We start from the raw sequence: 20,809 nt of genomic DNA on the forward strand, positions 1-20,809 counted from the left end.
TTGAACATGTGTTGTCAGATGCAGACATCCTTTTAAAAACACGTACCTCTGTTTCAGATTTATTTCTGTACCATCCCCTCCCTTCCTCGGCCATAAAGACTTAAAAAAAAAGTTTCCTGAAATTATAATTATGCCATGTAGTCTTCTTTTAAGATAAGACAGTTATGTAATATCTCCGACTTGTTCATGTGAAAGAAAAGAGACCCAATTCAATTGATTTTAGCAAACACAGTACTGCCAATGTATTTCTTAACCCTCGTAGGCCAGTGATACATGTCTCGATGTGATTGGTGGCCGGGACGCACCCGGAGCTAAAGTGGCCCTCTGGACTGAACATGGGCACTCCAGGCAGAAGTGGAAACTGAACAGAAATGGAACCATCAACTCCTATCTCAGTGACCGACTTGTCCTTGATGTGAAAGGTGGGCCTGCGATGAAACTCAGTGTTTTGTGTCCCTGGATAGCATTTTAAGTTACAGCCCTCCTCCTCCTTCTGGGTAACAGAAATCCTTATGTATAAGAGAAATATTAAGTCATTTCTAATTATGCTTGAAAAAAGTTAAGATACGCTGTACAAAACAATTAGCAATATGGATCAAGCAGAAAAAGCCTAGGACAAAGGCCTTAGGTTTTTGTTCATTTAGTACAGTTGTAAAATTTTCATTTGCTCCAAGACCTTTGAGAACAATTGTAAATTTGAATCATGATAAACATAAAATGAATGTCCTCTGTTTCTTAGAATGAAACTTCTCTTAACTTTTTGCTGTGCATTGCTCTAGTCCTTAAGACCCCTAGTTAAAATTTATGGCAGGTATCCTTTAACCTTGTTTTTGAATTCAGCAAAGTCAGGGCCACTATTATTCAGTGCTGTTGCTTTAATTGGGTTAATCATAGCCACTGTTGGTGTAGAAACAAAAACACAGTCCCTGACTTGCAGCCATAGCGCTCTCAGAGCACTTTGTTCTTAAGAGTCGCACTGTTAGGGAACACTGCTTATGCAATCATCTATTATACCTCTTAGTTTTTCCCTTGAGTCATAATAAGGTCTGATTTGAGTGAATAATAGCTAAGCCTGTTTAAACTTAGTTTCCCATTTCAGTCTGCTTTGTAAATGACATATTAATCTATCCAAATAGAGGGTTAACAAAAGCTTGTGAAAATCGTGAACTTGTTACGCACCTGTGTGAACAAATAATCTTTTCTTTTGGAATTCCTATTTTAGGAGGAAATTATTATGACAAGACTCATGTAATTGTAAATCAGCCTCTGGAGGGAGAAGAAACACAGAAATGGGACATTGAAATATTGTGAAAGAATGCACAATATCCCTAGAAAGAGCAAAGGAAGAAGGAAGCTCACGTGCCCTGGAAACGAAGCTCCCTGTCCTCACGCTCCTGGATCACTGAGCAGAATGAACTTTTGTCCCAAGCTCCAAGGCCATTGCTCTTAACCGTGGAAAAGCTCAAAATATTCTTGCCAATTATTCAGTGTTCCTGTGAAGAATACGTTATGATTTCTGGGAAAGGTTCATTCCTGCTTGATCTCCAGTTTTGGTGAGCAAGTTTCCTGAAGTCTGTGTTTTCTCTCCTATCCACCAGACACGAATCCTATTCCTAACAGCCATGACAGGACGCTGGTGGCACTGTCATCCTGTATTAGTTATTAATATCCTAGTAGATGCGTGTATGAGTCAAAGGCACAGGGAAACAAATTCCTATAGGTCAAGTTATACTTTTGCAAAAACATGAGTAACTTTTTAGCAATATCTGAAAACATACCCTATTACGCTGCTGCATTAGTTAAACCTTAAAGGTTCTCTATTAAGGCTTTTATAAGTATTCACACTTGTAACTGACCCCAAGGAGGGACCTCAGCTTTGTTAGGAAAAAGGCTCAAGTACTGGAGTATTTTTCTGTGGCCATTCTTTGCTCAGTCCTTCAGACTAAAAAAGCACAAATAACCTATGGCCATCCTTGCACTCTAAGTGTTAACCAAGACACCCTTCTGGGCGAAAGGACGCTAACCAGTGGTTACCTCTCCTGCTGCTGAGACCTCAGCCTAGATTTTGCCTGATCTGCCCTCAAGAAGTGTTTATAAAGACTGTTTCACTTATGTGTAAGAATAGTCAAATTTTTCTTTGCCTGAAGTAAAGGGAAATTTCAAATGTTGAGATTAAAACCAAGTAGTAATTGAGCCTTGACCAATACCATTTTATTTTTCAAGTAAAAGTGGAGTTGATTTATCTACAAAATGACAGAAAACTCAGTTTTTCACTCCCATTTTAAATAGCTTTCATTTAAGCAAAATCAGGTAGGATATCATCTTTGACTTAGTTTCAAGTAATTGTTACCACCTTTAACTATACAATTCACAAGGATTTTTCTCTCCTGAGTTGGTTTTAAACTTACAGTGAAACAACTGTTGTTCCCCTCATCCCAACTTTCGTCAGAAAGCAGAAAAATGTCTGCTCTATTTTTATATAGAAAGATTAAATACTCCACTGATATTTTTAAAAATATCAATCTATATGCACTTTAGAATTTAAAATAAGAGTGAATTGTTTAAACTCAAAGATCCACTATTTTGAGTATTTTTTATAGAGACTTGGTCTTTCCATGTAAATATTATTGGGGTTTTTTTTCCCTTCAATCTCAGGCTCTTTTGTCATCTTTCAAGCAGCATCTGTAAACTCCCTTATGCCCATAGATGTGAGTGCCTCTCACTGGTGTGGCAGTATTATTTAATGAAACTATGTTATAGGGATAACTTTATTTTAATGGGGGGGCTTGTGTATACACCAAGGTATGTATATTTTCATTGTAAAAAACCAAGTTAAATTTTTTTTTCTTTGTGTTGTTTAATATTTTTCTAGAGCCAATGAGGCTCTTTAAAGAAGTTATTTCTTCCAAAGAACAAAGACAAAGCCAGGTAATGACCTTTAAATTTAAATGATACATTTATTGGAATTGTGCCTTTTCTACCACGCTGGATTAAATAAACTTGTCAAAAGTATAGTTTTGTCACTTTCTGAGACACTTAGCAATTTGCCATTCTTTCTTCCATGTGCCTCTGTTAATACATATGGCCAAGTGACCACCTGTAACAGGTAGGTCTCATGTTATCAGATACACAGGTAAGGAAGTTGTATATAACCGTCCCTCCTACCCAGTGTGTTGACTCAAAGCAACAGGGCTCCCCAGCACATCAATCCTAGCTTTCCTTTTCATAGGTACACATAAAACAGTAGATACCCAACTCTGCGAAGGCACTAGACTACCTGGATTAAACACTCTGTCCAGAGGGCTAATGCCAGGCTTTCCTTTTCCTCATCTGTAGTAAGGTTCAGGTCCTTGACAGAAATCGCTGTAGTGTTCCAAATTTGCCTCAGTGCATCCATATGTGATAAAGGAAAGCGAAGTCCATGAGACTGAAAAAGGATAAACTATTTAGTCAAACGTAAGCAGAATTTTGTCACTTAAGTGGCATTTTGATATAAACTTCCACAATTCTCAATACATCATTATTTTTGATATCCTTTACAAGTCTGAAATTTGTTTCAGGGAAGCTATTAGATAACTTACAGCGTTTGCCACTTCCCATATGAAAACTCAGACTTCGTAGAAGACATTTTAGTTTATACAGTAAGAAATATTAGTCATTTGAAATGCCTCACATGTATTACATTACACCTTTCCTACAGGTCCCAGCCTGTATCTTTTAAAGCTGGTACATGTGTATGTGTCTCACAGAACTGTCTGACTTAACCCTCCCCGTGCAAGGGCTCTGTTGATTTGTAAAATGTGAAGTCCATACTGCAGTCATAAAAAAGGCACATTACCCATAAACCAAAGGTAACAGATTCTTCCCAGCCACCAGCAAGTCACAGGAAAGGCATTTGTTTTAAGTTGGAACAAACCTCTGTTTCCTCATTTCCCATCATGTGTGTCTCTCTGCTATTCTTTAAGGAATGATAGATATAAACCATCTTTTCTTGAGTTTCATCCTTTAAAAAAAAAGCATTGTCATAAACAAAATATTGAGGGCTTCAATACTAGGAGGGATTTCCAATAACAGGTCAACACCAAGAAAAATCTTAACACTTCAGTGCTTAAGTGAAATTTATTAAACTGTAAAGAATCCTTGTGGCAAAAAGTTATGATATATATGTGTGTATGTATGTGTATATATACACACACACACGCTATAATGTATATATCTGTCATTATAGTCCTCATAGATTACTATGTGTATGAAGCAAGTAGGCACTCAAGACATTTTTTTAAAAAGAATAAAGAGTGTGTACCTGGTAGAGCATCTTCAGAAACTTGATTTAATGAAGAAGCAACCATTTATACATCAACTTATCAATAAAACACTGAAGTTTCTTCATTTAATCATACCTGCACTGTCTTTTTTGCATCAAAGAAAACTGTGACATTCCTAGGTATTCATAAATTGACAATTTATGAATACCATGGAGTGAAGTATTAACTCATGAGAAATACCTGCTCTGTGATCCATAAAAACTTCCATTCCAATTATAGCAGCCTCCCAGTCTCTAATTCCCTCTGCTCTCCAGCCCACACAGGGCAGTTCACCATCTCTTCCAGAACCTTCAGTCATTCCTTGTCACTGCTTAGATAAGGGCAAAACACCCTGGTCTGACATAGAATGTCTCCAATGGATTGGTTATCAGAATAACCAGAAATTTTTTTTAATGGGGATGTGGGAGTGTATACTTTCGAGGTTTTATAGATTATTATAAACCAGTCTTCTCCAGGTCTGACCCTGATGGCTGGAATAATCTGGCTATGGAGACATCAAGGTCTCCCGATCTCATCCTGATCATTTATGGTGTTCCACCCAAGAAAGCTGATTAGGAGGAACAGGGTAAAGCAATACGGCAAGAGACGGTTCCCAAGGTCCTTAGGATTGTACAAGGAGCTTTAAAAATAAATGCAGAAGCTCCAACCCAGACCACATGAAGCCCAGGAACTTATAATTTCTAAAAATTTTCCAGTTGATGCTAGGATCCATTAGCCAGTTTTAACCAGTTTTGGGAACAGCTGGGCTAGGTGGCAAGGTTATGGAATGTAGATTTTCTTCTTCATGATCTACAGGATATTTTTAAGAAGAAACATCAAGATGTGCATCATATGTAATGATAGATGTGCACAGTGTACAGGATGGGAGAGGAACCGACAGGGAGACACATGAGCAGCGTCTGCAGTTGTCCCAGCAAGAGCAGTCTGGCCTGAATGAGGATGGAAGCAGACCAGAAGTCAGTCACTAATGAGGGGCATGAAGGAGGGTTCTGGGGGGATGAGGGCAAGCCCTCAAATGCCCAACAGGAACAGTGAGATTTGGGCATCATCTGACCTAAAGTGATCGCATTATACTGTGAGAACAGATGGATTCCCAAAGGAGAAGGGAGGGGCCATCTGTTAGTGTGATGATCTGAGTTCTGTGATGGAAATACCCTGAGAAGAGAGGAAGCCTCTTCCCATCTGGATACTCACAGAGCGATCTGGATCCGGCCCTACTGTGAGGATGATGTGGTCTTTAAACTGCAGTCTCACTATGCTGTCCAACCTCGGTAACTGTCCACCTAGAAAACCCAGAGAGCTAGCCTTCAAAAGAGGAAACTACCAGGCTCAAACTTGTTTGCAGGAGTAACTATTTACTAACAGTTTGCAGGTGAATCCAAACGTGGGGCACCCTCTCCAAGTCCTCACTTACCCTGACATTTATAGTGACATTACAGTAGAGTTTACATGGAGCTCATTCCTTCAGTCAAGACAGACATACAATGAGATGACCAACAACAGAAGCTGAGAGGTACATTCAATAGACATGAACAATACCATTGAAGCACAGTAGCTGTCACAGAACTCTCACTTCTCTAGTTTCTACTCTCTCGCTTCTTGCTCTACATGTGGACTCTGGAAGGACTGCCTGAGCTCAAAGTGCACCGTCCCACCCAGTTGCATGACCATGACAAATTATCAGTCTATGTAGGTCAAGCATAGTGTCATATAAAAGCCACTTAATAAAGTTTACAGAAAAAAAACACTCTTTTCAAAACTGGATTTAACTTAGTGAAAAAGCAGCCACTAAAAACAGACCAGCCTTACAGGGTCATCTGGTTGAGGCAAGAGTCTTGAGGGATCATAGTTTTGCCTATAAGGGCTAAGACAAGGAAAACTTTAAATAAAATATTCTGGGCCACAAGCTGATACTCAGAAAACTCTGTTCTGCTAAAGATTAAAATATGTGCTGGTACAACATTTGCTATTTTGAATAGATACAATCAAAAACAAATTCCACACTTCCTCCAAAGATTATAATAAACATGTAAATAGAATCAATGTTAGAAAGAACTTACAGATTGGCCATTTCAGTGGTTCTCAAATAAGGCTTTTATAAAAGTTAGTAAAAATAATACTCAGTCAACCCTACTGAGAAAGAGAAAAAGCCCAAGAGCTGGCCTGGCACTCAGAGCTGTGTCTCAGTGTTCTCCTGTTGAACACAGACAATTTCACAGAACACCAGCATCTAACAGGGCCACTCTGTGACTGTGGGAGATCAAGACAAAACCAAGATCACTCCATAATCATGTGAGAACGCGGGCAAAAGCATGAACATCGTCCAAACCACCAAAGTGACCAAATACTCCCCTATCCTGGCTAACTGGAGTGACTGCTGCTTCACAGTTCTATCTCTAGCCTCATTTCATTCCCCCTGCCCACCAGATGAAAGTCACAGGAGACCTAATCATGGAATCCCTATCATTCAGCATGTCTTGTCCAACCATAACACACTCAAGATAGATCTAGGTCCACGTTCATTCTAAAATGCGTCATACTTTCCATCCGCTCAAAGAGAAGCCCACCCAGGAAAGCCTCAACATGTCCCACGTTAGCGCCTAACCCCCTAGAAGAAAACAGCAAGCTTCACCTGGCGTCGACAGCTCTGCTCCATCCCCCACATAGTAAGGTGGGAGTCTGTTCATAACGAAATCCTTCTTCATGTCTGCTGAAAGCAGCTCTTTGGTGCCCTCCAGCCTGTCTGCCAGCATCCTCAGAAAGCCACTTAGTCGTCTTCTTGCAACAGCTGTAGTTTCCACCTGCTAGAAACACAGAAGTGAGTCCCAGCCCAGACTCCAGCAGATTACTGCCCGGGTTCCGGTCTCCAGAGCGGTATGCTGAGCACTCGGGGACACGCACACACAACCGGGGGCCCCGGAGAACAATATCCCATCATTTCCTTGTGACCACTATTCATCTTAAGCTGCCGATTGTTTGCAAAAAAGATAAATTTTCAGGATTTTGCCTAGAAAGTGGGATCCTTGGAAATATGGTGCAGTCTCAGCTCTGCCTTTTGGGAAGCAAGTCATTGTCCTAGAGTGGCTGCTTCAGACGGTGAAAATAACCTTTGCTCAACTCAGCACTAATTCACTCATCTCCTCAAAACTAGCCAAACAGTGCTGCTGTCTCAAACGTAAAACCAGGATGGAAAGGAAAGCCAGGGAATACACCAAGGCCAGGACCTCCAGGGGTCTCTCCTAACTAGGAATCTCACAGGTGCTGAATCTGCCGTTCTCCAAGCCCACTTTTTTAGTTTTTCCACCATTTACTCAGCCAACATTCCCACAGTGCCTGCTCCTGCCACCGTGAAATACAGAAAGAGGGCCATCTGCACAACACCCTCAGTTCCATGGGTTGTGCATAACAGGCAGCACTCCATTCAGGAGGAGACACGCTTGGCTCTCGTGGGAAGAAGGGCCCGGGATCCTCGCTGGCCTGAGCTGTGTCCATCACTCCTCCCACCCGCCTCTACTCCTCACCAGGAGCAGCTGCCGGGGTAGACCACCCCGTAACTCCAGGTCTTCCTTCGCAGTATCAAACACAAGCCCCGAAATGGTGTCCAAAAGGAAATCTCCCCATGAGCTGAAACACACACCAAGAAAAATACACAGTGAACACATATGAAATATACATAAAATATTGATTACTAGTAAAGCCAGAAGCTACAAATTACATTCCAACTCTACATTTGAGTTCAATTAGTTTGACATTATTCGGCATAAAAACTTATGACCTCACATCAATCAATCACACTGCTTCCCTCCCTCCCCATTTGCAGACATGTGGAAAGTTAAAGGTGGGAAGCTAGGCATTATTCATGACTTCTCTTAAATTTAAACATACCAGAGAATTAATCATACATTGTGCTAAAGTAGGAAGTTCAAGGAACAAATTTCTTTTTATGTTTCCAACTATAACACAAACGTCTATGAGGAGAGCTTTGTAGGAAATTTCAACACTCAGTCGTTCTAGAACCCAAAAAAAGTTTACGTGCAAAAAAACCAAAAGCAATACATTTAGGGTAACAGCAAGATCCCTCAACTGTGTAATTATCTGAACAGTTAAACGTTACATTTTCCTTTGTCCCTCATAAAAGAGGGCATTGTTCTGCAGTAAAATATCCAACATCAACAATTTCAAAACAATTGATTTTGCAACTTGTTCAACTCTGGCAATGTTTACTGGAGTAGAAGGTAGAAGCCAGTGGCCAAAAATAAGATCTAGGGATGAGCGTCAGTGCTCAGTCACCTTGGCTTTCTCTGGGGCATCGTGAACTGGCTCGCTCGTCAACGTGCGCCAGTCTCAGAAGCACGTTCTGTGGTGCAGCCCTCTATAAGCATTTCTTAGCTGTTTAAAATTTTCCTGTGTCACCAATGGATTTCCAATTGCCAACTATGTGCAAAATGGAAATTCGCAGTATGACTTTTGCTTCTCATTAAGTTAGCAAAATTAACTCTTATGCTTCCCTCCCCGAAAGTTGCAAAGGAAGAGAAAAGCCACAGGAGACTTTCCCCAAGACATCCTCTACTACCTGGTGGCCTCACTACTTTGCGACTTAATGTTACACCCAACCGCACATCTTCGATTGAACTTCAACCTGGAAACACATGCAGCTCTTTTCAGCAGTATACAATAAGCTCGCTCTTCCTTTGCAGGGTCATAGGTAGAAGTCTGCGGCAACAGCCCGTCGAGGAATTTAATCGCAGTTAAACAGAGCTCTGTGCTCTAAGAGTCAGAATGGATCTTGGGCCTTTCCAAAATGTGGGAATAACAGCTCTTGAGGAGTTCACTTTGGTAAAGCAGCCAAATCAACCTGCTACTGTCCCACACAGCAGGCCCCAAATGTTCCAACAATGCTACCTTTGAGAGGTATTAGGAAAAGGCCCCAAATCCTCACCCTGCCACTGGACCTTCAGGAGCACCAGGACCAAAGCACAGGGACATCTCTGGGGAGCAATGGTCCTCAAGTTACATTCTTCCCATTCTAGCTCCAGCACCACCGAGAAAGGCACAGGTCACAGTCCAGCCTCAGCACATCGGTCATGGTGCCCACCCACAGCCCTAGGCAGGCAGCTTCCACAACCTAGACAGCTCTCCCCCGACCCCAGCTGATTGGAGAAGGGGTAGGGGGACCCAAGGCAGCCTACCAGAACTTCATTCTTGGGATTGGAAAATAGGGAGTAAGGCACTTAGTGGAAGCAAAAGCTAACAGGTCCAAGGAGCTGGAGGGAGGTCAGAGAAGTAAGTGATGATGGCTTATGATGAGGCAATGTTGTGAGTAGACAGAAGCTCAGGAAGGAAAACAAGGGAGTAAAAACCAATTACTAGAAAGTCAGTGGTGGCAATAAGAGAAATGGAAAAGAGAGAGAATTCGGGAAAGAGAGTAGCTGAGTAACGTTAACGGCAGGACCAGAAGACACATGGATGTTCACGGGACCAAATTATGTGGCTGCCAAGGCCCCGAGCTGCTTTGTACAATGAACTCCTGGTTCCAGCCTCCCTGAGGCCACCCTTCTCCAGTTCCCACAACCCACTCCCTCAACTGCCCCTGCTCTTCCGGAGCTCGCCTCAGTGACTTTCTGTTCCATCCACGCTATGCATGGAACCTAAACACAGTGCCAAGGGCATTTTTCATAAAGGAAGCCTAATATAAGCTTTGACATTCTACTTGTGGGCAAAGACAGCCCTAACTTCAGGCCAGGCTCTAGCTAGTTCCTCCAGTCTCTTAAACACAGGGGTTAATTTCACACTGAAGAGCCAGAGGAGGAAGCAGAGGTATGCTTACTAACTTGTTTTGCAAGCTTTGAAGGTAGGGGACTTGCTGTCCCTCGGGCCTGGAACGTCCTCTCCTCCTCTGACCTTCTGACCCACCTCTACTTAGTCATCCTCTAAGTCTTACTCAGCTTGAGTGTCAAGTCATTTCTGAAGCCTTCCCTGACGCCCCAGCCTAGCTAAGTGCATTCCTCTATTCTCCAAGAGTCCCATCTGCAAACCTATGCTCGGATTATCACTCTCTTGGTAACTATTTACAAGCCTGTCTCCCTTCCTAACACCTCCTCCAGAGAGTAAGTTCTCTCAAAGCCCCTTCAGTACAATGCCCGCACTCCCAGCCCACATGCTGAATAAATTAACCAACGAAGGGTGTTCTTAATGGGATTTGGACTAGCAAGGTAGCTGCTATTAGGAAATCACTGACAAGGTGCTACCGCCCAGGTCCTGTCACATGACAAGGCATTCACTGAAATGGAACACAGTTGTAATTGGAACTGTTCCCAACACATGTGCTTTTAAGTCTGACTGTTCCAGACGGCCTTTCCTCCATTAATTTCATGAACTGTAAAAAGTGGAAACCTTAAGAGACCCAGAGATTTCAATGGATCGAGTTTCTTTTTGGGGTGATGAAGATGTTGTGGAAACAGACAGTGGGGACAGCTACACAACAGTGTGAGTGTAATTTATGTCACCAAAGTGTACACTTAAAAATGGTTAAAATGGCATTTTCTATGCTATAATTATTTTACCACAATACAAATTATTTTAAAGAGAGACAGACTACAAACCTCACCAGCACATTGCCATACCCACAGCTGCAGTGCTGTCTTCCCTAACTACGGGAGTCTTTATTTGGGCACCTCATGGCGTTCTACACGATCAGGTCCATGGCATTCCCAGGAGGAAGCCCAGGTGAGCCAATGGCACGGACAAGACACTAAAGGAATATGAAGTCAGCAAGGGAGCCTGAAGCTCCTGGGTTGGCTAAGGGGGAGAGTAGTGCCAACCCCCTCAAGTCCCTTCTGAATGCAGCTGCTGTGGGCTGTAACTCAGAGCTGTCCCGGGACACTAGGCTGGGAGGCAGTGTTTACTTGTTCTGGTAGGTGCTGATGGTCAAGTGAGCAGAGTGGGCCAGCCCCGGAGGAGTGTCGGCTTGATGAATGGTCCCTCTGGGAAAGTACAGGAAATCACCCGGCTACAGGAAGAAAAAGAAAAGGGGGCGGAGTTAGATGTCTTCCCCGTGCTCTATGAGTTAAGGAGATAAACACAGGCTTAGAGTTTTGGTTCTCCATTTTAGAAACCTCTACTTCATGATTCAAGGGGCGGTCTGCATGCTGGGCTCCCGGGCCACCCTGCTGGTCTAGCGCCACTGTGTCTGTGAGCCTCATGTGAACCCCCATCGTGGGGAGGCTTTCAGTGCCTGAAGTCACTGTCCTTATTCACCAGCTGAGACCAGATACACCAGAAACTGAAACTGCCCCACCCCGATCCAGGGATCAGGAATGATACCCTGTGTCTGGGTAGCCTGCTCCCTCCCTCTCCGCCCATCTATGGTGCAGTGAAGAGCGGGAGCTTCAGAGTATACACACGCTGGGGACCCTGGCAAATTACTGAACCCCCTGAAGCCTCAGTTTCTTTATCTGTAAAATGGAGGCAACAGCTCCAAACCGCACAGATTATTTTTAGGATTAAAGGAGATCCCTGCCTGTGCTCTGCCTAATCAACCTACAGCCCAGCACTGACCATCATCTTAGATACGGCAAAGCTGCCCAGGGTCAAACCTCCCACTTTTACTCTAGAGGAGTCAGTGGTCACTGACTTCATAACTCATTCCTGTTGAACTCTGATTATATTTGGAGACAGGTTATTTGAAAAATGAACTTCATACTTCCTTAGCTCACTTGTATAAGTCAAAACACCAAGTCTCCTTTAGCAGCTGCGTATGCTGGCTGACTGGAATGAGAGCCACCTTGCCCTGAGTCTCCTGGCCACATTCCCATGGGGACCATCACACAAACACTAAACCTGGTCTCAGGAGCGGGCCCACAGTGGCAGTCCGGTACCTTCAACGTGAACTCATGTGCCGGCCTCCCGATCCTGCCCTCGGCCTCCACGCTGTACTCTCGTGCCAGAGGCACAGTGGGCTGGTAGAGGCGCCAGCGTTTCTCTCCTTCCAGCTGCAGGATGAAGACCTACAGAGAGCCACAGGACCAGGGTGTCAGAGGGCCTCCTGACAACTCACAAACAAAGTGCTTGTAGAGTGTCAGACCTCCAGGGGCTCAGATGAATTACACATTTCAGATAAAAAATAAAAATGAAAGATCAGAGATGCATTTCACTCCACACAAATAAAAGTTGCTACTACTGGTTTTCATGCTTGAAAACAAGTCATCATGAACCCTGACGCTGGAAGGATATTCATTCTTTTACCTTCTTACAGCCTCACTGAGTTCTTTATATCCCACTATCTCGTTCCTTTAAATCTTCTGTCAGACAGCTGAAAGCCCGTAAACTCTGATGGAAAAGACAAGCTTCAGATATTACTGAATGTCTAAAATCCTGACTAAAATGCTTGGCACATAGGAAAACTTCAAGTTTTTTATTCTTCATTCAGCCAAAGATATTCTAAAACTCTGTTAAAAATATATATTAAAAAAAAACTTTTGGAAAATGTATATCACACTGCTCTTAAAGGGTAAAAAGAGGGCTTTTTACTAATAACTCTGTGTTCACACCCTGTATTAGTACAAAAATAAAAGCTACGAAATACCTAAGCCAGAGTTAACTTTTTTGGCAGCCACATGAGAGTGAAATCAACACTTGTCAAGGTGCCAGTGCTTCAGTGAAACCATGACCTTGATCCAAGCTGCCCCAAGATTTTCACAAACGGAAAAAAATATATATTTTCGGCAGCTCCAGGAAAAGGACAAAATGAAAGCAGAGGTAAGGATTACTCACCTTATTAAAGACCATACACTGTGAAATTAAAGAAAAAACCAATTGCACTTTCCTGTAGATAAATTCAATGAATACCTGTTTCACCGGAATGTGTGGCTCTTTATGTTAGTAAGGTTGGTGACAATCTCTCCCCTTTGAGAAGAAGCAAGAAATCAGTTTGGGCCGGCCCCATGGCTTAGCGGTTAAGTGCGCGCACTCCACTGCTGGCGGCCCGGGTTCGGATCCTGGGCGCGCACCTACCTACCGCTTCTCCGGCCATGCTGAGGCCGCGTCCCACATACAGCAACTAGAAGGATGTGCAGCCGTGACATACAACTATCTACTGCGGTTTTGGGGGGAAAAAAATAAACAAATAAAATTAAAAAAAAAAAGAAATCAGTTTGGTGGGATTAATTTTGGCCCAACACCTAGGTGCGGTCAAGGTCTCCAGAGACCGCACAGGGAGAGTGGACAGAGACCTGGGCCGAGAGCAGACTGAACCCTGACAACGATCCTAATCCAGCTCGCAGCACTCCTCCTCCCCGACTTGAGCGTCTTCCTCCTCTCACCTCGACATCATCATAATGGGGCGGCAGGCCCTGAGATCCCGCGGGGGTTATGTACACATTCGAGCCAACCAAGGAGCCAAAGTAGCATTCCAGCTTCTCCTGGATCCTCCAAAGCTCATCCTTTAAAAAACAAAAAAGCAAGGTCAGGGGAGGAAGAGAAAAATATATTAGAAATAAGAGGAAGAACCCATTCTTGTTCGCTTCACAAGTCTCCGTCGCGCAGCTATTATGTTCCAGATACTGGGAACACAGCAGTGAAAGAGTCAACACCTCTGTCCTCAAGAACCTCCCATCTAATGCAGAACACCACCGAAAAGACGTGAGCAGAAACACGAGACTGGCACAGGAGGCAAGAGGGAATCATGAAGGACTTTCAGCAGGACAATGACACACTGGCTACTGCATGAGAATGGATTGTAGAAGAGCACGGGCGTTCAGTGGGGAAGCTCCTAAGGCAGCAGCCCAGGTGAGAATGACCAGGGTGGTGGAGAAGCCTCTGGAAGAAGCACTGACACAAAGGGGGATGGGATGGAAGAGTAAAGAACACTCCTGGGGTTCTACTGGCGCAGTTAGTCAGCTCCCAATTCCATTTACTGAAACAGGAAAGACTTGCTAAAGAACAAGTTTTCAGGGGGGAAAAAAGAAAAGTTCTACATTAGAAACGTTAGGTTTGAGCTGCAAAGACCCCAGCGTGGAGATGTTTTAAAGTCTGAAGTTCTGGCAAGATGGAAGGGCTAGAGACTTACATTTGGGAATCGCCTGCACAAGACTGATATTTAGAGCAATGGGGACAGAAATGAGGGATGGGGAAGAGGGTACAGACAGAGGAGGAGGAACAGGGCCAAGCAATGCTCCCTCCCTCCAGTCACTAATCACTCTTCAGGGCCTGAGTCAGACTGAGGGGCCCAGAAAGGAGCCACATATTCCTGTGAGAAACAAAGAAACCTGCTATTCCCCAGGGCAGGTGAGAAGAGAGGAGGAAGCAATGAGGCCACATGGATATCAGCACTTCTTATATGCCAAGAACTGTTTCTAAGTGCTTAATGGATATCAGTTATACAACCCTCAGCAACCCTGACTCATAAGGTGGGTACTATCATTATATCTAGTTTACAGATGAGGAAACCAAGGCATGAGAACACACAGCTAATAAATGATGCAGCCAGGATTCAAATCCATTCACCTAACTCCGGAGGAGTCCATACCTTTAACCACCACTCTATCTTGCCTCTCTAAGGGATTATCTTAAAGAAAAGACAAGTCACCTACAAAGGACACTGAAGAGCCCCAAGTTTCAGCACATGAATGTACAGTGCCTGGCACATACAAGAGACTAGAAGATATTTAAAATATTTGCTGAGTAAACCAATGACCACAGCTTGGGAGTCAATCCTACCATTGGACAGAAAAAAAAAATCTACAGTATTAAAAACATGAAGTGGGAAAGAACTGAGTCAGCATGGGAAAGCTTTAGGAGACATCTTTATATAGACTACTGGGCTCCTCTACTCAGAGATTTCAGGGTTTCTACTTTACACAGGAAGAATACTGTAATGGCACCTGAATAGCTCCAATGAGTTAGCAGATCTTCCCAAGCAGCTAATACCACGGAGGGGCCAGCAGGGCCTGGCTCTGTAATTACATTTACACAGTCACCAGAACCACTAGAAAACCAGGGCTGGTCTCTCTGATGGCCTGAGAGGTGTCTCAGGACCCTAAGGGTGACTTTATGGCTCCCAACTCAAGCATCTGGGTCTGTAATTGATGAGTATATGTCTCTTTTCTCTTTAAAGAGGCAAGATTTTTTTCCATTTCTCCTGGATCTTTAGCTTCTGAATCTGCCGAGTGTGTCCCACCAGAAAGAGATCTGGAGTCGAACCACTTCAGTCCACGTTGTAGTTACAAGCTAGGTGACTTCATCTTCTTTATTTGTAAAATGAAGACTCCCAGCCTAAGACTGTGGGGAACAGCGTACAACTTCCCTCAAATCCTATTTAAATTGCAAAGCAGTACACAAGTGTTACTGCTTCACCAACACTGATGTCGGTATAAACAAGGTTCCCAAAATCTGTCTTCTCTAACTCATGACTCCCAACTATGTCTGGAGATGCCAAGGAGGACCCAGAACAATGAAAGAGGGAAGGTGGAAGCCTCTCTCCTGGCTGGGTACAACCTCCTCTCTCCACTGACCTCTCCAGAATCAAAACTGAATGCCATGGCTAAGACCAGAAGCCCGTGTGTACACCTAAAGAAAGGCAAAAACAGACATGCCAAAGCCCTATATTTCAATTAACATCTTTTTGAAGTATAGTACGAAAATGCCTTAAGTTTGAAGTCACAATCCTTACTTAGTAGCTATGGAAAAGTCACATCCGTGAACTTGTTTTTTTCCACGTACAATGGAGACCACAATGACTGCCCTATTTCAAATGTCTGTTGGAAGGTTCATGAGTGTACATATGTGTAAGTATTTGGTAAACTCACCTGGACTTTTGATAGATGGGTTACCCAAAGTAGGTGGGGAACAACTTACAGCTCTCTGGTTCCCTCCCTACTCATTTCTACACTAACGAGACCAATAAGCTGTGCACGTTGTGACACTCAGGCTAACTGTTCTCTGATGGTCTCTCAACCTGGCCAGTGAGGAACTGCCTCTAGATTTTTTCTAACCCGACATTAATATGCCCATTACTAAACATACACACACTAAATCTCCTCATAATATAGTATTTAGAACCCAGCTTGTAGTGTAAGAGGTGAGCTCCTACAGCTTAAAGGTCTCTCAAGTACTGGTGGTGGAAAGAGAACAAAATAGAGTGCCTGCTGGTCTGGCTGGGGGCTGAGCTTAGACTGAGAACCTTGTCCTTCCTGCTCTAATAAACATGACCAAAGGCTGAGTCAACAGGGCAAAGGAAATATGTTCTTGACCACCTGGAATCGAGGAGGAGGAACATGCAGGGCTTAAGCAGATGAGCAGAGCAAAACCCAAGATGATTCTAAAGTACAGAAATGGCAGCCACAGAGGACACCACACATATGCCAAATAATAACTTTCTGATGGCCTGTGACCAAATGACACGTAGTCAACTTCACTGATCTTTTATGTTCATAGTTCTTAGGTGTCTAAAAACCATTCTTTTACAAAGTGCTGCTTCTAAGGCCAGCTGGGTGGCATAGTGGTTAAGTTGGTGCACTCCACTTCAGCGGCCCAGGGTTCACTCAACCCATGCTGCGGCTGCATCCCACATATCAAGTGGAGGAAGACTGGCACAGATGTTAGCTCAGCAACAATCTTTCTTAAGCAAAAAGAGGAGGACTGGCAACAGATATTAGCTCAGGGCCACTCTTCCTCACCTAAAAAATAAACAAAAAGTGCTGCTTCTAGCCAAGTAAAGAGTCAAGGAATAGCTCCGAGAGAACCACCAGGGTGCCCATACTTTCTGAATTCAAATCATGACTTGGTCTGGCAAGTGCTTTATAAATTCCTTTTGCACACTTGGGTCCAAAGGTTGGCATTCCAGGGACATTTCAATTGCTTATGATTGCCTGAGATGGACTATCAGGAATGAGGACTTGTACTGAAAAATCTAAGAGTACTTATACTTTTTCCAGAATACAAATAGGTTCAGGGGCCTTTAGACAAGAAAGGGAAAGGCGTTCACCAGGTGAGGCCTAATGGGATCTAACAAAGCAATTCTTGGGTTCAGTCATGGGAAACATTATTGGTAACTGATGACAAAGTCCCAGGAGCCATCACACAGCCAAAATGCACTCCCCTCAATATGGAACCTCACGAACCACTCTCCTCCTCCTCCCTACTGCCATTTTGATTCAGCCATGGTTCTGAAAAGGGGATAAAACTTGATCTAAAACTCAGAACAGGCCCTCAATTGTTCTGGGCCACCTATCATGTAAAGATCTCCTCAAACCTCTACAAAAGCAGATTAGCTCATCCTATGTCTGTATTTTATAAAGCAGAAACTGAGCAGAGGAGGCAAATTACTTCTTAAATGTCAATCACTGATATAGAATAAATAAAAACTTGGCCAGTCTTCCAGACTTGCAAATCAAAGCCAACCTCCACCTATGACTGCCTCCCCAGGAGCAGTTCCAGGACCCTGCCCCTCAATGCCACCCTGGTGGCTGTTAATTAAGGTAAAGTCTCTTTCTTGAACATGCATCTGGTATGTGATCCGGTCACGGCTCTGAAGCCTCTACTTAGGTAGACGTAGGCAGTAAAGGGAGGCAACATCCAAAAGAAAATGATCACCTTGAGGCTATCATGCCTTAAGTTATGGTGACAGGACAAACCAAATAGAAATGTCCACCATACATCAAAACATAAACAGCCCACAGAACATGCTCCTGGAGGTGTAATGTCACTTTAGCAAACTTGCAATATAATTTAGTTTTTGCAGCTGATGATACTTAACCATGTCCACCCTGAGTTGTTGGAGATTCTAACAGTTTAGCCAAAAGATAACATAAAAAAAGACCCAACAGGTGCTACCTCTTCTCAAACTAGCAGGAGGCTAATCATCATCAAACCACAAGTTCATCCCTGAGCCCATCTGTGGCCAAACGTCAGCACTTTAATACATATGTGGATTCTCAACAAGGAGAACCTGTTACCTTAAATCTCTGAGGCTGGTGAAACTGAATGGTTGCCCTTTTCTGATCAAAATCTTTTCTCAGCTGAAGAAAGTGCACTTTGCCATCTTTATTTAAAACCTTCTTCTTCCCATTGACACACCGGCAGACATTTATGTCTCTTCCATAGTACATACCCCGGCTGCACAGACTCTTCAGATCTGACAGCCTGAACAAGGACTGGTAATATGTGGCCAGTGCAGGGTCATCTCTCTGAATGAGAAGGGGCTTCTGCTCCCAGAATTCCTGGAAAAAAGTCTCTGTCTTGATGGGCGAGATTAAACTTTCAAAGAGATCACTGGGGCTGTCAAAGTTTAAAGTGCAAGGCCCACCAGCTGCCTCCACCTTAACCTGCTTACAGGGAGCAGGCCCCTCTTCCTTCCCGTTCTCTGCAGGCTTCGCTTTCTTTGGCATCGTTGTCTTCAAGACAAAGCAGTGAGGAAATGCAAACCTACAAGAGAACATAACACATGTGGTTAGGCTTACCAGGAACGCCAGTGTTGCGCTTAGCGGATCATAAACACGCAACGTGCATGACCGTTAGGCCTTCTTGAGAACTGCGTAGTCAACGCCATTTCCTCCAGGATATGATACAGCCTTAAGCCAACACGGTTTCTTCCAAGATATGATTCAGCCTCACACACCACTCAGACTGCATATTCATCTAAAGGAAAGCATGTTTCTCTTGTAACAAGCACTAAGTCATGGGACTCTTTATTTACTAGAAAATATAATTATCCCAAATTAACCAATTCAGCTATCTCAGGAGCTCCTAGGCACAGTTTCAGCCTGCAGCCATCGACACAGCAAAATAAAAACTTGAATTTGGCTTCAATCAGCACCAGGTCCCAAATCTAACTAGCTGTACTCCGAGCTGCAAGCCCTTGACGCGAACTCCCAAGAGCTGCCCACAGCCAGGCGCTCCTCACCACAGCACCACGCCCACCTGCTCTTCAGGGCGGCGCCTGGGCCAGCGGTGTCACCTGGTGGCTGGAGCACCAAGTCTTCCTCAACCACCTGAACCTCCTCACTTCCAAATCGCAGCTTACTCATCAAAATTGCCCCTTTATCAGAAACCTCCCATTGGAAAGAAACCCCCAAACTAATTAGGGGCTGAAAAGTGAAGGCTAAAGACAGTTATATCCCAAGTCTTTTAAAAGCTATAACCTTCTAACTAACCGAGGGTGACGCAACACCGCCACCGTTCAGCGCTAACAGCGCTCCTCAGCTCCCCGGCGCGCACGCGGTCGGCGCTCTAGACGCGCGGCGGGCTCCCCGGGGGGCGGCCGTCGTCCGCCGCGGCGGGCCTGCCGGATCGGCGCTCCTGGGAGCCGGGGCCCGGAGCCTGCGCGAACACAGCTCTCCCCACACCGCACCTTCAGGTCACCGCAGGGCCGGCGGCCACCCTCGGCCCCACTGACCCACTCACACCCAACCCGCGGCCCCTGCCCGCCTCGGCTGTGACGGGCAGTCACCTTCCTGGCTCTGAGCGAGGAAGCGGCTGTCCCTCGTCAGGGCGAGTGTTCCAGCGACCCTGAGGTCAAGGGGAGGGGCCAGGGGACCCGGCTCCTCCAGACGCACGGGCCGGGGTCAGGGCCTGGCGCCAGTGACCCTGTGTCCTGCGTCGACTCCCGGACCTGGGGCCCTGACTGACCAGCTGCACCCCGCCGCCGGCGCCCCCTAGAAACGTGTGGTGACGCGGGAACGACACAGGCGCGGGCCGGGGCCCCGTCTCGGCCTCCCTCCGCCGAGCCTCCCCCGGCGCGGCGCTCTCCCGCGAGCCCTGGGCCGCGCACGCGGGCTGTCCCGGGGCCCGGGCCGCTCGCCCCGGCAGCGCCAGGCCGGCGTGTGCGCCCTGCGCAGCCCGGTCCCGGCCGACAGCCTCTGAGGCGCCCTGCCCACCCGCACCCGCTCTCGGGCGTCCGGAGGTGGAGCACGACCCCGCCAGCGGCCGCGCGGGAAACCGGGCCATGACCGCCCCACTCACCGGCTCCGCCCGTGACACGCGGCCCAGGCTGACGGGGGGCGGGGCGGCGCCGGGGGGCGGGGCGGCGCGCGCGCGCTCGAACGGCCGGCTCTTGTGGCGCGGCTTCCTGGCCACGCTGGCCCGCCGTGGTGGGTGTGTCCGCCCCTGGGATACCCACGGGTGTCCTGTTTGCCGGCTTACACGTTTCTTTCTTTGATGTTAAAGGAAATAAATGAGGTCATTTCTTTTGAGTTGGGAGTAGGATGGAGTTCTGAATTTGGTGAAGTATTTAGTACAACCTTGTTCCTTTAGGGAATGGAGAAGCTGAGGCCGCAGAGCGGAAGTGAGCTGCCCAAGTTAAGGGAGCTGGTGGCCCAGTTCTCCCATCGCTTTCCTTTGCGCTCTTCCTGCTGTGCTGCTGTGCACTGAGTCAACTGGAGTTTATATCGTGTTGCTCCCGGAGAAAGAATCCATTCTGGTTTTAAAGGGTATTGGAAATTCTTTGTGACTGTGTCTATAGAAGCAAAGAGCTGTGGAAATTAATGAGA

The 20,809-nt window shown here is 45.3% G+C and overlaps 2 protein-coding genes across 10 annotated transcripts in view; one reads left to right on the forward strand and one right to left on the reverse strand.

Annotated features, from left to right (window-relative positions):
- The window catches only part of CRYBG3 (crystallin beta-gamma domain containing 3), a 95,657-nt gene extending 92,645 nt beyond the window's left edge, over positions 1-3,012 (forward strand). For all 5 annotated transcript variants that reach the window (XM_058555644.1, XM_058555645.1, XM_058555647.1 and 2 more), the window contains 2 exons: positions 263-422; positions 1,223-3,012. In XM_058555644.1, the coding sequence (XP_058411627.1) occupies positions 263-422; positions 1,223-1,311 (249 nt within the window). In that variant the 3' untranslated portion in view covers positions 1,312-3,012. The remainder of the gene's footprint in view (positions 1-262; positions 423-1,222) is intronic.
- Positions 2,933-20,297, reverse strand: RIOX2 (ribosomal oxygenase 2). 5 transcript variants are annotated; one of them, XM_058555655.1, is made up of 10 exons: positions 20,283-20,297; positions 18,278-18,746; positions 13,646-13,765; positions 12,203-12,331; positions 11,231-11,334; positions 7,847-7,949; positions 6,958-7,129; positions 5,520-5,608; positions 3,917-4,003; positions 2,933-3,427 (listed from the first exon to the last, which is right to left on the reverse strand). In XM_058555655.1, exons 2-10 carry the CDS (start codon positions 18,707-18,709, stop codon positions 3,269-3,271), a joined length of 1,395 nt encoding a protein of 464 aa, XP_058411638.1. In that variant the 5' UTR covers positions 18,710-18,746; positions 20,283-20,297; the 3' UTR covers positions 2,933-3,268. The 5 variants fall into 5 exon arrangements, with proteins under 5 accessions (XP_058411638.1, XP_058411639.1, XP_058411635.1 ...); XM_058555656.1 differs by lacking the exon at positions 20,283-20,297 and adding an exon at positions 20,204-20,255 and having other exon boundaries at positions 6,958-7,126; XM_058555652.1 differs by lacking the exon at positions 20,283-20,297 and adding an exon at positions 20,204-20,254.
- Positions 20,298-20,809: the final 512 nt, after the last annotated feature.

This window comes from Diceros bicornis, chromosome 15, assembly GCF_020826845.1.
Source record: "Diceros bicornis minor isolate mBicDic1 chromosome 15, mDicBic1.mat.cur, whole genome shotgun sequence".
Taxonomy (NCBI): Eukaryota; Metazoa; Chordata; class Mammalia; order Perissodactyla; family Rhinocerotidae; genus Diceros; species Diceros bicornis.